The 15,393-nt window shown below is 40.2% G+C and overlaps 1 protein-coding gene across 2 annotated transcripts; it reads right to left on the reverse strand.

Moving 5' to 3' along the window:
- Nucleotides 1–2,722: 2,722 nt before the first annotated feature.
- Nucleotides 2,723–15,262, reverse strand: sec31b (SEC31 homolog B, COPII coat complex component). 2 transcript variants are annotated; one of them, XM_086139666.1, is made up of 27 exons: nucleotides 15,138–15,262; nucleotides 14,280–14,387; nucleotides 14,048–14,171; nucleotides 13,299–13,494; nucleotides 12,916–13,011; nucleotides 12,372–12,512; nucleotides 11,797–11,939; nucleotides 11,604–11,703; nucleotides 11,338–11,499; nucleotides 10,940–11,092; nucleotides 10,159–10,389; nucleotides 9,992–10,066; nucleotides 9,790–9,882; nucleotides 9,584–9,701; nucleotides 9,310–9,488; nucleotides 9,094–9,220; nucleotides 8,735–8,880; nucleotides 8,272–8,445; nucleotides 8,025–8,177; nucleotides 7,435–7,627; nucleotides 6,952–7,350; nucleotides 6,738–6,776; nucleotides 6,414–6,472; nucleotides 5,138–5,263; nucleotides 4,462–4,581; nucleotides 4,270–4,341; nucleotides 2,723–4,097 (listed from the first exon to the last, which is right to left on the reverse strand). In XM_086139666.1, exons 2-27 carry the CDS (start codon nucleotides 14,356–14,358, stop codon nucleotides 3,918–3,920), a joined length of 3,678 nt encoding a protein of 1,225 aa, XP_085995792.1. In that variant the 5' UTR covers nucleotides 14,359–14,387; nucleotides 15,138–15,262; the 3' UTR covers nucleotides 2,723–3,917. The 2 variants fall into 2 exon arrangements, with proteins under 2 accessions (XP_085995792.1, XP_085995793.1); XM_086139667.1 differs by lacking the exon at nucleotides 6,738–6,776.
- Between the last annotated feature and the right edge of the window lie 131 nt (nucleotides 15,263–15,393).

Here is a 15,393-nt window from a genome sequence, read left to right on the forward strand (position 1 = left end):
AAGATCAGTTCAGCTTCACATGTGGGCACGTCTGATGACCAGTGCTGTTCAGGCGGTGACAACGGGTTCACCCGTTGTTTAGTCCTTCCATTTTATATACATGCTAGTAACATTGTTGTGTTTGCATCAAACATCCCAGTGCTCGGATCCACGCTGCTTTTAGCGTGACGTCACTTTAGTCTAATAATGTCTGTAACTTGATTACTTGTACTCAAGTTAAAGACATGGCTTTGTGCATCTGGTTGGTGGAACAGGATGCAAATGTTGGCAAGTCTGTTCCTTGTTCAAAAATTCATCACGGTCTCTTCTGGAGGGCCAGTTTATTTCCTCGCTGTGTTTTGCCTTCTGTGGTCAGGACATAAACACATCCCGTTTCCTGCTGACATAAGTGTGCTGCTAAAATATATCCTCACTATTTAATACTGCAGTTATTAGCGCTTGCCTGCAGAGGAATAAAGAACTCTAAAAATGTGCTTGATGGTTTGCACATGGAAAAGAGGAATGTGGAACTGCTGTGTTTGCAATTCGCATCGCATCAAACTTTATCTGTTTATGAGAGGTTTGAAAAGTCGCTGAATAAATTAATTAAACCCCATATATATCAAACATTTACCTCAGATTTGACTCTTCTCCTTTGGCCTGAGAGGACAATGACCAGCTGTATTCGGGGAGCTTCCTTAAATTTCATGAGCGACAGCTCATGTGTTCACAAACCGTCTTTATCACCGACTACAACTTTATTATTGTTGTGCATATTAACCCAAATTAGTTTGAATGATTTGGAGGTTTAAAAAACGTCCACGTTACTGACACAAGATAAGATTCTTAATTTTCACTTTACACTCCCAAATACCATTTTTCCATCCTTTTCACAGCAGCATTTGTGTATTTTAAAGTATGAAGCATGAGTAGGAAATGAAATATAAATATTGCACTAAGTAGCAGTAATTCCATCGTATTACAAGACAGTAGTGGCAATGATCCAAAATCCACAAAAAATGCACAAAATGCAAAAAAATAACATTTAATTATATTGTGTTGTGACAATATAACTATTATGATTATGATGATGGCCATCATTATTATTATTATCAGTCATATCAGATCCCTCGCAGGCAATATTTTAAAGCAATATTTGCTTATTTTTGTTGTTTACCAAAGGAGTGATATCATTAAACTTTACAATACCAAGCACAAGACAAAAATGGGCATCAATTGTAACAATGAAAGTAAAAGTATAAAATGTTTGAAAAGGTTACAAATCGGTATTGAAAGTAAATCCTGAAAGAGTAGGGAAAGTGATGTCACACGGGATTTTCAAGAAATAACCAGGACATTAGTTAATATAAAAGTGAAGTTTCATAAATTAAAACTATATCTTTTAATGGCGATGGGATTCATGAAAATGCCCGTGGACTGCTCTGCGTGGAAACAGCTTGAACCGTCGCTGAGAAGGTTCCGCGTGTTTTTTTTTGTTTTTTTTTGTTTTTGCACCCGGTGACTCACGGGCTTGAGTGTATGTGTTTGTGTGTATGTGTGTGTGTTTGTGTGGTGTGATGTTTGGTGAAGTTGCATGATATTGCCATCACACCCCAGACTGGGCTCGGTCGAGGGGGGGGTTACTGCGGGTCAGCCCCCTCCCGAGGAAAACATCACATCATGCCCGCGTACAGCGTCTGACCCGAAGCGGCCAATCAGAAGCGAGGCCGTGACTTATGATCGTCCTGGGCCAATGAGGACGCGCGGCCGAACCACCTGTGCCGGTCCACTCGCTGACAGTCGCCCCGAAGTTGGCAAAGCGTTCACGGCCGTAGAAGTGCGCTCGGCGGCCGCGGGACCAACAACTCACCGGAGGAACATTTGGCCGAGTTTTCGTATTGAAAAGCGACATTTCCAAGGGCGCGACCTTTGCGAGTCACATACGCCATCTACTGGTTGAAGTAGCTTCGGTGGGAACATTCGGTCAAACGGTGGGAGCAGTTAACGCAGCTGGACACGGAGACACAAGTTCGCAAAGTAAATCCGTTTGAAAAGCTTCGTTTACTGGCATCAAAAGCATAATACCCTTTGAGAACTACATTATTTATAATTACCTACTTACATAAAATATATAATACTCTTCTTCTGTCGACTTTTCCCTTCAGGGGTCGCCACAGCGAATCAACTTTCTCCATCTAACCCTATTTTCCGTATACTCTCTCACACCAACTACGTTCATATCCTAAAATATATTATTCAATATAACATAATATTATACATTATTATATAGTATTGGTAGATTATTTTTTCAAGAGTGCTATGTATTTTTTTTTTTTTTTTTTGCGATTTGTACAGTCAGAATATTCACACAAATCGTATCGAAGTAACGTGTAATGAGTTTGAACCAACATTTGAGTTTCATGCCGAAAATTGTAAGGAAAAAGCAAACAATCCAGTTCATTTAAAAAAAAACTTTTATTCTTTAGTTTTAAAATTGCAGTAATGTATTTATTTTAATTTAATCTCGGATCACTCCATCAATGTGATTAAATCCCTTTTTTGAAGTCATTGCAATGTTATATTCGTTTGCAGTTCCAACTATGGCCACTTGGGGAGGTGGGGGCAATGAGCCCTCTGCCATTGCAGACTCAAGCAGCAGAAAATAAATGTTTACCAGGGTTGTTCCACATCCACTAAGGAAGTGAAGGGTTTGTCATTCGATAAATCCAATTGCTTCTCAAGATTTGGGAAGATCATTTTATTTGATTTAAAAAAAGATAGTGGAATGAGGAAACCAAGCAACATGGATTGTATAAATATCTGTGCAGTCAAAATGAGCACACGGAGGCACTTTACTGCCCTCTGCTGCAATGAATAACCAAACTAACCAGCTTTACTACCTGCAACAGACAATTAAACATCCTGATTTAACCAGTTCATCTAGATCAGTATGATAAGATAATCTAATACACGTATGATTGAAAACAAGGAGTTACAAAAGGGAAGGATATAGCAAGGGAAGAGGTGAGCATCTTTTAAGAAATGTGCAACAAGGATTGAAAAATCATTTACACAGCATTAATACAATCTTTGTTTTTCAGCTGCCATATGAACTCAGCAGTAAGGGACGAGAGTTCACATGGGAAACATGCATACTCAAGCATTTTATGATGGATGAAGATCCGGTCGTTCACGAGCGCCATAAAGGAATAATACGTCTTAGATAACATGTGACAAGGAAGGAAATCAAAACTGGTCAATCACTGTATGACATTCCTGCAGTGCTTTGGCCCAAAAAACCCTTATGGCACAATTTACTGGACACATTCTATTACATCAAGTGAAAAGCACAATCACTATAATATGTTACAGTGCTTCAGGTTTCTTAAACACTTGTACATCATCCCCTCCCACTCACACAAAGTACACACAGATAGATGCAGAGTGCACCCCAAAGTTTATTCAGAAAATCCCCCACTCTTCCTTGGATGCAAGAGTTGGAAATTGTGGATATTCAAGTCCTGAAGCTCAAGTGCAGTCTGTATGCTATCAAAACAATAGCCAATGGAAGTCTTGCAGTGTGATGTGGACTACAAAAACTCACCTACCCGCACAACCACGTAACCTCAAATCAAACTACTTGCCTTTTGTATGACTGTACATTGGCTGTTGAATTTACACCGTTTCACAACTTTCAGAATACATTCATCTCACTATAAAATTAACACAGCAATGTTGACGAGTCTACAAAACAATCCCATTGGCTGCCCAGATCAATCAAATCCTTATGAAGGAGTAAGTATGGAGTGATGAAGCACCACACTATGCTGTATTATCTGTAATCACTCTCATCATCAAAGCAAGTCAAAAAAAAAAAGAAATAAATACATATATAACAATACGATAACACTGAAGTGTCATGGGTGATGTGCACAGGGTTAGACGCCCAGCTTGTTGGCAATTGTCAGGACTACTTTGAGGATGGGCATGAAGGCGGAGATCTCGCTGAAGTTGCTGCTGCTGACGACCTGGGTGTGGATCTCCAGTCCCCGCTGGTAGTTCTGGCTCGCCACGGAGCGGCTGATCTCATGAAGCCCATTCAGGATGTTGTGAGAAAGCTGCACAAGGAACAGATAAATAATGTTCAGACTTGATCTGCAGGCTTCAACGCGATGCAACAAACAAGGATTATTCCATCATCTCAACAGGGTTTCATATTTATAACTTTTTGACTATTACACTTTGAGCCTTTTAACTGTGTAAACGTCTTTGTGTGCAATAATTCCATACCGATTGTTCTCTCAGCTTGTCATAAAGGGATCCCAAACGTTTGGCTGCATCGTCAAGTTTCCTTTTTGTTTGCTGAAAAGTGAAATATTTGAATTACTTTGATAACAGGTGACAAAAGTCAGCAATTGAGCAATAAAAGATCGATTACAAACCCAAAAAAAAAGCCTGGGGCTGATAAGCTGAGTAACTTACTGGGTCTCCAGCTGCCAGCTGGCAGCGCTGGACCAGGCTGTCAAAGGTGGACTTAAGAACCATGTGTTCAGCTGGTATTTCTTTCTGCTCCACTCTCTCTGCTGGCAGCTGCTGTAGGAGCTGAGGACAGACAACGAACAAATAGAAGCTGTTGGCATATTTGTCCTGTCTAGATTTCATGCAAAAAAACCAAACACTTTATAACACGCACACGCACGCACACACGTGCGCACACAAACACACACACTAACTATTTTTAAATTTTAATGTTTCTTATTACATGGATGCATCTCTGCTCTTGAAGTGCCATGCAAAGGAGGCAAATAAATTTAAAAAATATATTATTGACAATGTTGCTGAACACTTAGGGGACAGCTTGAGCACCATTTACAGGTGCCATTTATTAACAGCCAATAGCTTTGGAAAACATGTCCTTTAGATTTTAGACATGAAACTGAAATAGGCATCTTATAGAATCATAGAAAAGAATAGTCTTAGAATTTGACTGGTGGTCAATTTATTTCATGACAGGATTTAGAGTTTATTTGTAGGACAGGATCTGAACATGTTTTTAAATACAAGATGATCCTCTTTATTGATCCTTTTATTAAATTTGTTTTCTAGGATGGTGATGAAATAACAGTTTTATTATTATATTTCCGACAGTATCACTAACCTGCACACTTGGCTCTTGAGGGGCTCCTGGGGGGACTTGAGTGTGGTCGTGTGACTGAGGGGCCTCGACTGGGAATCCCATCACGGGGGCAGTTATTGGGGCTGGAGGGGTGTAGTTATCAGGGACCTGTGTTGAATGACATGAACAGAAATCCCCCATGTGAGAATACAGACCATGTGCAGAGTAAGCATGGTTCAAAACTAAAGGTTCTACTTCATATGGAGTTGAATCAAATATTTGTCAACACAAATCCGAAACCCAAAGCTTTATTGTTTCCCCTTTGAGGTTTTGTTTTCAGCTACAAAGAGAACCAATAACTGTTTAGTTTTCAACACTCTTGTTTTCATATCAGTGATAAAACCAGACAGTGTTGACTGAGAAGATATTTTGAAATCAACTGTCCAATATTCCCATCAGTTATTAAACTCCACCTGTGGTCTAGCGGACACTGTACATTAACCTAGGTTTCATGGACATCCATTATCTGTAACCAAAGCACACAAATAATGGTTCTTGCCAGAGACGGCTCAGGAACTTGACTAGTTGTTGCTTATTTTGTTTGCAACTTGAAAAACAGTGGACTTAACTGGGGTTGATGGGAACTGAATTATATATATTTTGCTGTTTCAGGGGAATTTGGTTCAAATGGGGATGCACATGGTCACCAGATGAATACTCATGAATACAGTTTCAAAAAAGTTAGCATCTTCTACCACACCCATGGGCTGGACATGACTTTGCATCTTGAGGAGCAGATAGCAATTAGAGTATACAAATGTGGTGAGAGCTTTCAGGGCAACCTTCGGACTTGTAATTGCTTCAGAAGATAGATCTATTTACCTCTTGTCAGAGAATTCAAGCATGACACTGAGCTGGCGAGTCCGTGTGGTTTAGCTATCTTGGCCAGGGTTATCTTAGAAAATGAATCCTCTGATCAAATGGACTAATGTGGTTTCACACCTATGATGATATTTGATTGTGCTCCTTTAGGAAGAATTATGAGGCACTCAGAATGATTTAGACAGTGTAATTTACTGGGGCATAACATGTATAATAGAGGAGGATATTCAATACCTATCATGAAAATTATAACACAAAAAATCCTAAAATGGTTGCATAAACCGAGAGGAAAGAAATGATTCACATATTAGTGATTAATGAAGCCAGGGAGGATATGATGAAGGGAAGTAAATTTAATTATTTCACATATGATTTGATTTGAAGGACTTAGAATGTTTAGAAAAGGTTTCTTTCAGTTAAATAGTACGAGAATTACCTTCTTCTTCCTGGGTCCACCTCGCACTGCTGGAGGGTCATTCCAGCCTTCTTGTGATCCTCAAATGAGAATAAAGATAATGTCAATTTCAGTGAAAAATACTGTTTCACCCAGGTTTCACTCAAGCAGTCAAAGTTTGTCTGTATAAGACAATCTGGATGAGTAAAGTCACCGAAAGGCAGTATATTATTGGGGTTAGTGCGGAAAACGGAACCACAAATATGGCAGTAAATGTCCAAGCAGCCGCCAATATCTCTATTTTTATCATTAGTCAGCTTAAGCTTCAGTGCAGTTTTATTCCATATACACCCCTAACCCTGTCACCTTCATGGTCACAATGGGAATTCAGCCAAGGAAAGTATCCTGCAAGTCAAATAAGGGGGAAAGCTGAATATAACTTAAAAACCATTACCAAAAAAGTTATTGCTACCACCTGTAAAGTTGTGTCAAAGGGGAACAATTTCAGGACATAAAAAAATGAAACAAATTCCGTAAAACTGTAACTGTTAACTTTGTTTTAAAATCACTGTCCAACTACCTGTAGGAGGAGGAACAACGGCAGAGCCAGCAAAGGGCTTTACAGCAGGCGCTCCTGGGCCTCCCTGTGGATACCCTGAGCCAAGAGGGTTGTACGGCGCAGAGGCCATGGGGGGTGCAGGCCCTTGGTTGTGGAGGCCCCCTGGGTAAATGGGAACAGGGGCTCCAGGCTGAGAGCTGGGTGGCATTGGGCCTGATGGCAAAGAGGTAGATGGCATGAAAGCTGTCGGCGGAACTCCTGGGCTAGGCATAGGTGGCAGGCTCCCGGGATTTGATGACGAAGGCTGTAAAGGAGGCCTGCTCAAGTTAGCAGCTGGCATAGAGGGACCTGGTGGAGCGAAGGCTGAAGGCCCACTGATGGGCATGGACTGAGGCTGGAATGGCTGATGAGGAAGAAAACCTTTAAAAAGGACACAGATACTTATGGTCAAATCAAACTAATGCAACCACATGAATGCAAGTACAAAACAAGTCTGAATTGAACCTGGAGCAGGAGCAGGGTGCTGGGGGTAAGAAGGCCTCATGGCAGGGCGGCTCACACTGGGCGGCAGTACATGAGAAGGAGGTGGCAGTCCAGGCCCAGAGTTTGCTGGAGGAGCTTGAGGGTTGAAAACTGATGGCATAGGAGGCTGCTGCTGAGGAGCCCCCTGGGTGGGAGCAGAAGGCTGGTACTGACTCTTAAATAAGGAAAAAAAATCAATCAGTCTTATGTTCTCTCTTGCTAACTATCATTAGAGAAACTCACAAAATACACACTCCTGTGTCAACCTTTATCATACTTTTTCACTTATATCAAGCTAATGCTCTTCTGTCAGGAAAAAAAGACAGAGTTCAACTGAACCTCAAAGTAAGATATTTGATTTATATAAAGATTAATGAAATCTAGAACAGGCTAAAAGGTTGTATGCCCTTAGAAAAGGAGGATTAAGAGAAGATATTCCTTTATCAGTCCTGCAGCGGGGAAATTTAAATGGTTATTTTTTTGCAAGGCTGCATTCATATAGTTATACCTATATAATTTAGACAGGAGTAATTCAATAATCTAATGACACCTGCTGGTAATAAAATTCCTACCATGATTTGTGCTTTTTGTGCTGGAGCCTGAGCAGCAGGAGTAGACTTGGCTGTGGATAAATTAACTCTATTGAGAGAGTTGGAAGGCTGTTGTCCAGTGGCAGCCTCTCCCTGAGCATGAAACAGCCTGTTTCTCAGCATCACAATCCCAGGCTGGGAACACAGAAAACAGGCATAAGTTAACGGTTCAAAGACAGCAAACCCACACTATTTGGGAAATCAAGACACAACTCCATTCCTCCCTCACTTGATCAGAGCTCTCTGGTAGGTAGGTCATTGCAGTGGCCAGGCTGCCCTCTGCTGCCAGGATGTCAGCATAGCAAGTTAACTTCTCTGTAAGGATGGGACTCTGTATCGCCACTTCACTGTTGCGGAGCCGTTCAATCGACTTTCTCAGCATCATTACTTTTTCAACCAGGTCCTTAAAAATGCCAAAATTAAAAAAAGAGGGAAAAAAAAAAAACATCTCTGTGTCAAATTGTGACAAATACATTCTTGCTCTGAAATTCAAAATCAGCATAATGCTATTCCTTTACAGATGAGGAACCTTGTGGTGGACACACACACACAGAAAACACCAAGCTTTCTATCATTATAATAATTTAGTATGCATATTATTTAGAAAGTAATACTATGAAAATTATTCTAATGAGCACTTTGCCTTTTCAAGAAAAAAAAATGAGGGAAATTAAGCAATACTTAATTCTTACCTCTAGACCAAGAGGAGAAGAGCAGTCTCGATGCAAAGTCCAGCACTCCACAAGTTTCTCAATGTTTCCAGAACATATGTAACAGAGACAAGCCTGCAGGCAGCGTTTCTCTGTCGCTTCACCTTCCAACCTGCCACCAAGTGTATCTGCCCAAACAGATTGTGTAAAACGCCAGCAATATTTGCCTGTAATTCTACATAAGCATCACAATGTGTTTCTAAGTACTGTGACTTGAACAAGCTTTTTGAAAGGAGCTCAAAAAAGCCAAAAAAAGAAAAACAAAACGGCGATGCTCGGTATAAATCTTACAGACGGAAATTGAAGATAAAGTTGTGAGGCTGTGCTTGTTAGTGACATACCACATAGACGGGCAAAATCCTCAGGGTGAGCGTAAGTTAGGAGGGCAGCTAGAGCCTCCTTCCAATTGTCCAGCTCACAGCTTTGCACTATGTCTCTCCAGTTCTGGGTCACCACTGATGATATAAGCTGGAGTTGATGAGAAATCAAACAGAAAACAACTTAAAAAAATTAATAAACCCTGTGTATCTTAAGCACATCCGAACATTTATTCTTACCATTGAAATGCGATTATTTTGTTTGCTTAAATATTTTTGCTGAGTTTTCTTGAGCAGCTCCTCCCCTCCACTGATAGAGAGCAGGATGGCCTCGGCGTAGCGTCCGTCATTTAGACACAAATCAACAGCTCCATCAAAGTTACCAACCAACAGTGCCTGACTGATCAAACCATCGGTATCTACAATAGAATAGAGGCCATGGTCGTCAAACATGTCATAATTTATTATGTGCTAAAACCACAAAAAATAAGTGTCTGCTGGAGAGTGATTTTACCACAAGATACAGGGATCTGGAAATTCGCATTTTCCTTTGGAGTCTGGCTGAAGAAGTCTGCTGGGGAAACAGAACCCGATGTTCTACCATCTCCAAGCGCAGTTACGTCATGGGACCTCTAGAAATGCCGAATGAAAAACCCGGTTGTCAATATTGAATATGACCTTTCACAAAACAACTAAATACTATGTGGATAATAACTGAACCTCAGTGGAGAGTTGAAGCATCTTTTTCGCCAAGTCCTCCGCATCTATGGCATGTCCATTCGGTTGAAAGTTCTTCCCAAGGCATTTTGATATCTATAAAGAACCAAAGCCACGACAGGCACTATTACTGTTCACATTTCAACATCACTTTTAAAATGACCTAGTTTACAGTGATGATTGAAATATTTCATAGAGAGACTACCTTTTTCTCCAAATCGTCTTTGCTGAAACCCAAAAGTTTGAGGAACTTAATGCGAGCTTCATCTTCAAAATTTACCTACAAAACATAGGAAGTGAGGGAAAACAGCTGACAATACAGACTGAAAGAGTCAATGATGTTTCTTTATCAGAAAGACATAGGTGGCCTACCAAAAGGAATTTCCAAATGTCTTGCTCAGCATCTGACGTAGCATTCTGAATCTTAGCCTGGCAGTAGTTGCAGAAGGAGCCTGACTGCAGTGCCATTTGCAGTTCCCTGGAGCGCTGGAGGAACTCTGTCTCTGTGGTGACTTGGCTAACAAATACTTGTCTCGGGGCCGGCTGAGGGCTCTGCACTGGTGGCAGTTTGGGATTCTCAAAGGTTATCAGCTTCCCACCGAACTGTGAAGAAAATGGCCAACAGATAAGTGAACTACTTTTTGAAATTATGACATTCCTAAGAATTCCTTAAACTCAGGCTGGGGGCATATCTACAAATACATACCTAAATCAAATAATGTCTAAATTTGATACAATGAACCTTTAAATTGCCCGGACGTGGACAACTGTCAGGTATGAGTCTTTGCTTTGTTGTATGCTTTTTACACCAACTGTTTTCTTCCCCCCGCCCCCCAAATTATGTATAACAGGGAAAGATGTAAATTAGCGGGGAGTCGCCAATAGGGCTATCAGGAAAAAAACCAGCAATTCTTTACAGAAAACAATTTAGCCAATTACACAAAAGTAAAAAGCAAGTAGGTCAGAAACTACCTAAAATGATCAAAAAAACAAACTGATCAGTAGAAACTATCAGAATGGTGGCATTCAATATGAATATACTTCTTGTAACACACATTCATTTGTGTCACTTGCCATATTAATATAAAAAAAAAGTTGATGGAATATTTTACCCATATTAGCCACACTCAATTATTAGCATAAACACACTTACAGCAAAGGAAGCCCCAACTGGCCTGCGCACCCACTTTGGTGGCTTCTTTAGAGGGGGAACAATGGTGTCTTGGACAGAGGGTTGAGGAACCTGCAGGGGAGGAAGGACCTGACCTGTACCAAAGGGATCCATTGAATCAAATGAGGAGGATATCTGATAAAGGAAGGGGATGTTAAAGGTTAGAACAAGGAAAACTCCAAGGATAATTGCATGCAAAATCCCGGACAATTAAAATGTGCATTTAAACATTTTTTTTTTTTTTTTGTGTGTGTGTGTTCATCCTGGACAGTCATTTGTAACAACAATCCCTTCAGCCCTTTTGTATCTTTTGACAAATGATGCTTCTCAGCTCACTAACTTTGCGAATAACCTTCTTACAAAAGAAACACAGGTGCTACCTTATCAGCAGTGCTCTGCTGCTGAGCCTTCAAGCTTCCTCCCATTACAGAATAAACAGTGATTCTGCCATCGAAGGAGGCGGCTGAGAGCAGAGCTGGATTCCTGGGACACCACTGGACATCAAAACACCACTGGTTTGTTGTTGGGAGCTCATAAATGACCTATAGGGAAGGAAATTACACAAGTGAGATTTGACATCATTGAACCACAAGAATAGTGTTGATAGTAGTTGATTTAGGGCTATGAGTCAAGGTTACTCTTATACCTCTCCAGTGTTTGGATTCCAGCAGAGGATCCGGTTGTCTTTAGCACTACTGAGTAGAAGCTCAGAGTCAGCCTGGCTCCACGATATGGACAGTATTCCCCTTTAAATAACAAGAGAGGGTACTTGAGGAATTTTCCGCATAATCAACAAAAAATATAAATTGAGAGATCACGTAACCTGATTTAAGTCATACCTCGTGTGATTCTCGAGGACTTTAAGGGGAGAAGTTGCAAAACGGAGATCCCACATCTGGATGACAGGGAGCCGGTCATCCTCAGAAGCCAAAACCAACTGAGTGGCAACTTCTGGGTGCCAAAGCATTCCTGAACAGTGCATCTGAAAATGCATAACAGATTATTTTTAGAATAATCTGAGGCTAAAACAAAATCACTGAGATGCATCTTTCTACCTTGCAAATTTCTTGTAGAAGTTGGTAAGACTTCAGAGTATTGATTTTAGGTTACTTAGATTTTAGGTTACGTAGTTCACCTTTCAGTCACTTTTTTTTAAAATCACTCTCACTTACTTATTTCCATACATTTCAAACAAGTTTGTGCATTCATGTCATTTCTTTGATAAACATCAAGGAGCATTGTATGTTTAACATTTTTGCCATTGCAAAGTGTGATAAATGAAATGTCATACTTTAATGTGAGTGAATAAATGCTGGACTTGGTCATAAGTAAGATTAAAATTCAGAAACTAGTCAGAACAGAGCTTTGGGAATCATCGGATCATTTTAATGCATTTGATTCTAGGGCCACAAACCCGATTGCTGTGGTCACTGATCTTGATGATTGGTTCATTCTTTCTTAGATCCCACACAACTGCTTTCCCACTGGGGTTGGCAGAGGCCAGAATGTGCTGAACCTGGCGGTTCCAAGACACAACACTGACATCTTCTGTAGGCTGAAGAGAGAAGCAGAGCCTGAGATAAGGGAATTGCTAATTTACAAAAAAGATATGTTAAATCTATGCGTTTCAACATGTATACTTAAAGTTCATTTTAAACAAGAAGTTCATCATCAGCTTGAGACAAGCGAGAAATAAATGTGTCAAATGTAATGATAAAAAACAATGATACATTGAAATAGCCACTTACTAGATGTAACTGGTAATTTTCAACTATAACATAACTTACTTTTGAATAGGAAAATAGAATGTCTAATTAACAAGACACACTTAATTAAGATAAAGTAATGAGACTCTATACAGAAAAAATTGGAAACCATGCTCGATTCAATAAAAGAAATGTAATCCTCCAGGTATCTCCAAAGTTTTAAAACCCTCCAATTCTCTGTTGTGTGCCCACCTGTGCCTTTGCTCCTGGTGTCATTGGACTGCTGAAGTTGTTGAGATCCCAGATGTAAATTTCTGAATCATTGGCTCCTGATGCAAGGAGATTGCTCTGGCAGAGAGAAACATAGAAACACTGGAATCCAAATCAAGAATTCAAAGATATGTATGTCGCGATAAAGTTTCTCTATTTGATTAGTTCTAAAGTAGTTGGATAGAGCAAAGCTTGAATTAATGAGATTCATGTTGGAGGAAAAAAAAGTTCTCAATTTTGATCCTGTTAATCTGTACATGTTCCCTCATGTCTGTTATCACGTGGTAATGGTTGTGGGGTGGGTATGAACATGTTTAGCCTGACAAAGGGAGTTTGCCAGAAGGAATCCAGACAGACTATATTACCTGAAAAGGGTTGAAATCAAGAGCACGGACAGGCCCTGTATGCTTGTCTGATTGCCCCACTACTGCCTCAGGTCCAGAGTTAATTATGACCTCTGGGTTATACACAGTAATTGTGCCGTTTTCACTGCCAGCAACAAGTCTTCCTCCAGAACCATCGGGTCCCATTCCAAAATTCACCCATACGATACTATGCAACCTACGAAATAAGAGATGAAATATGAGATGAAGTATAAGCCATAGATGGCACAATTACAGCACCAACTTGAGGTTCACAAGCTGTGTATTTGTGTTACTCTTTATAAATAGCCATTGCCAACAAGTGACGAAAGGTACATTTGTGGCGTTTGTGTCAAGATATTAATGTTGTGTTCAATGTCTTCAAACGTCAGCCAAAATGTAGAAAATCTTCTGCTTATAAACCTATGGTAATATGCAACGACCATTAAACATACAATTATATACAAACCTACAATTTACAACACTCCTTTTTGCCAGGAATTTGTTGTGCTGTTACCCTGTGATGCTTTACTAATGTTTCTGTCCTACTTGTGCATATGAGCAGGGAATGGACTCAATTTTCAGAGCTCAACACAATTCAATCACCTTTTGTGGTAGCCATTATCTTCAGGTTATGGTGTAACTGATATTCAAAATAATGTACAACAGTAAAGCAAAAAAAAAAAAAAAAGATCACATCCTCAATGATTAACGATATTGCTGACAAAATAAATTTCCAGTATTATGGCTACCTGTTTGAAGTGGGTAATGACCCTTTAAGGTGCATGTCCAGAGAGGGATCAGCAAAATCCATCTCAAATATCTCTAGGGCAGCTGTGGTGTTGAAAGAGGCATCGAGTTGCTGTGCTGCAGTTCCTACAATTACAAGACATCCATTTAGTGATCTAGTAGTGTCTATGCACAGAAACATGGTTTACAAGGTGGTGTTTAATCCTAATGTCCTTTGTGGTACAATATGGTTACCTAATGCTAGGTAGATCGGATGGTGACCAGCCGGACTCCATGCCTGTTGGGCAGTCCTCTGAATCTCCTTCAGCCTCATCTTTATCTCCAAGTGTAGACCTTTAAATTCTTGACACACACACGGATTCATTGGCGGTTTATATCACACGTTGCTTTACATAAATAAATCACTCTGAATAAGACATGCGAATTGTGGTGCAACGATTTGCATACACACATTGAATGGTCTTATTCATTGACAGATCGTCAGCAGTGAAAACAGGGCGCCACCCTTTCACATATCTGCCTCAGGCTATATTCTGATAATCCTGACAATCGTGAAGTTGAAAACGGTTACTTGTAGTCTCAGTTACAAGATTATATCAGTTGGGATTATATTTTAGGTGTTTGAGGTCTACCGGTGTTTTGATCGATAAAATTAAATTACGAATAGCTGACTCAATCACTGGTGAAAAAATATTTCATTAAGTTAGCTTGTGCAGCAATTGCGTTAAACTCAATAGCAGCTAACGTTGCCAGCCATCGTTAGCATTTAACAAATCGTTAGCTTTGGCTGACAACTCATCGTTACAAGTCCCGCGTTTGGTGTCATCTCTTGAAATTGTGTAGCTATATATAATTTAAATGGCATCGGTACAAGTTCAGTTAATACACTTGCATGTCACCACACTGATAGTTGAGCAAAGGGTTGCTCAGTTTCTCTTGGAAAAGATTTGCCGTTTCACTCCAGTATTTAATCCGAGCCGACTTGCTAATAACAACCCAGCCACCACCCCTGTTACCTTTACGAGGAACGGAGCACATCGCACATCAAGTATCTTTAAAATTACAACATTTAATTGTGGTCTTTTCACTTACGTCAACTGTCGATACTTCCCAGCCCGACAGTCTGCATCCACAATCTTTGAGATTTTATGTTAGCTACTTATCATCAAAGCTAACAGCTTAGCCGCGGATTCCGAGCAAAGTGCTTTGCCGTGTTGTCACAACGCTACGGTGGCCGGCATAGACATTTTAGTGGCCTAACTTAACCCCGACGGCACATTGAACCACATCGGCTAAAAGATATTGGTGTTCCCAAAAACCTTACGTACCATAAGCAGAGAATAAAATT

Source organism: Fistularia commersonii, chromosome 32, assembly GCF_037954325.1.
Source record: "Fistularia commersonii isolate RoL2024-O1a breed Wild chromosome 32, RoL_Fcom_v1.0, whole genome shotgun sequence".
In the NCBI taxonomy this organism is placed as follows: Eukaryota; Metazoa; Chordata; class Actinopteri; order Syngnathiformes; family Fistulariidae; genus Fistularia; species Fistularia commersonii.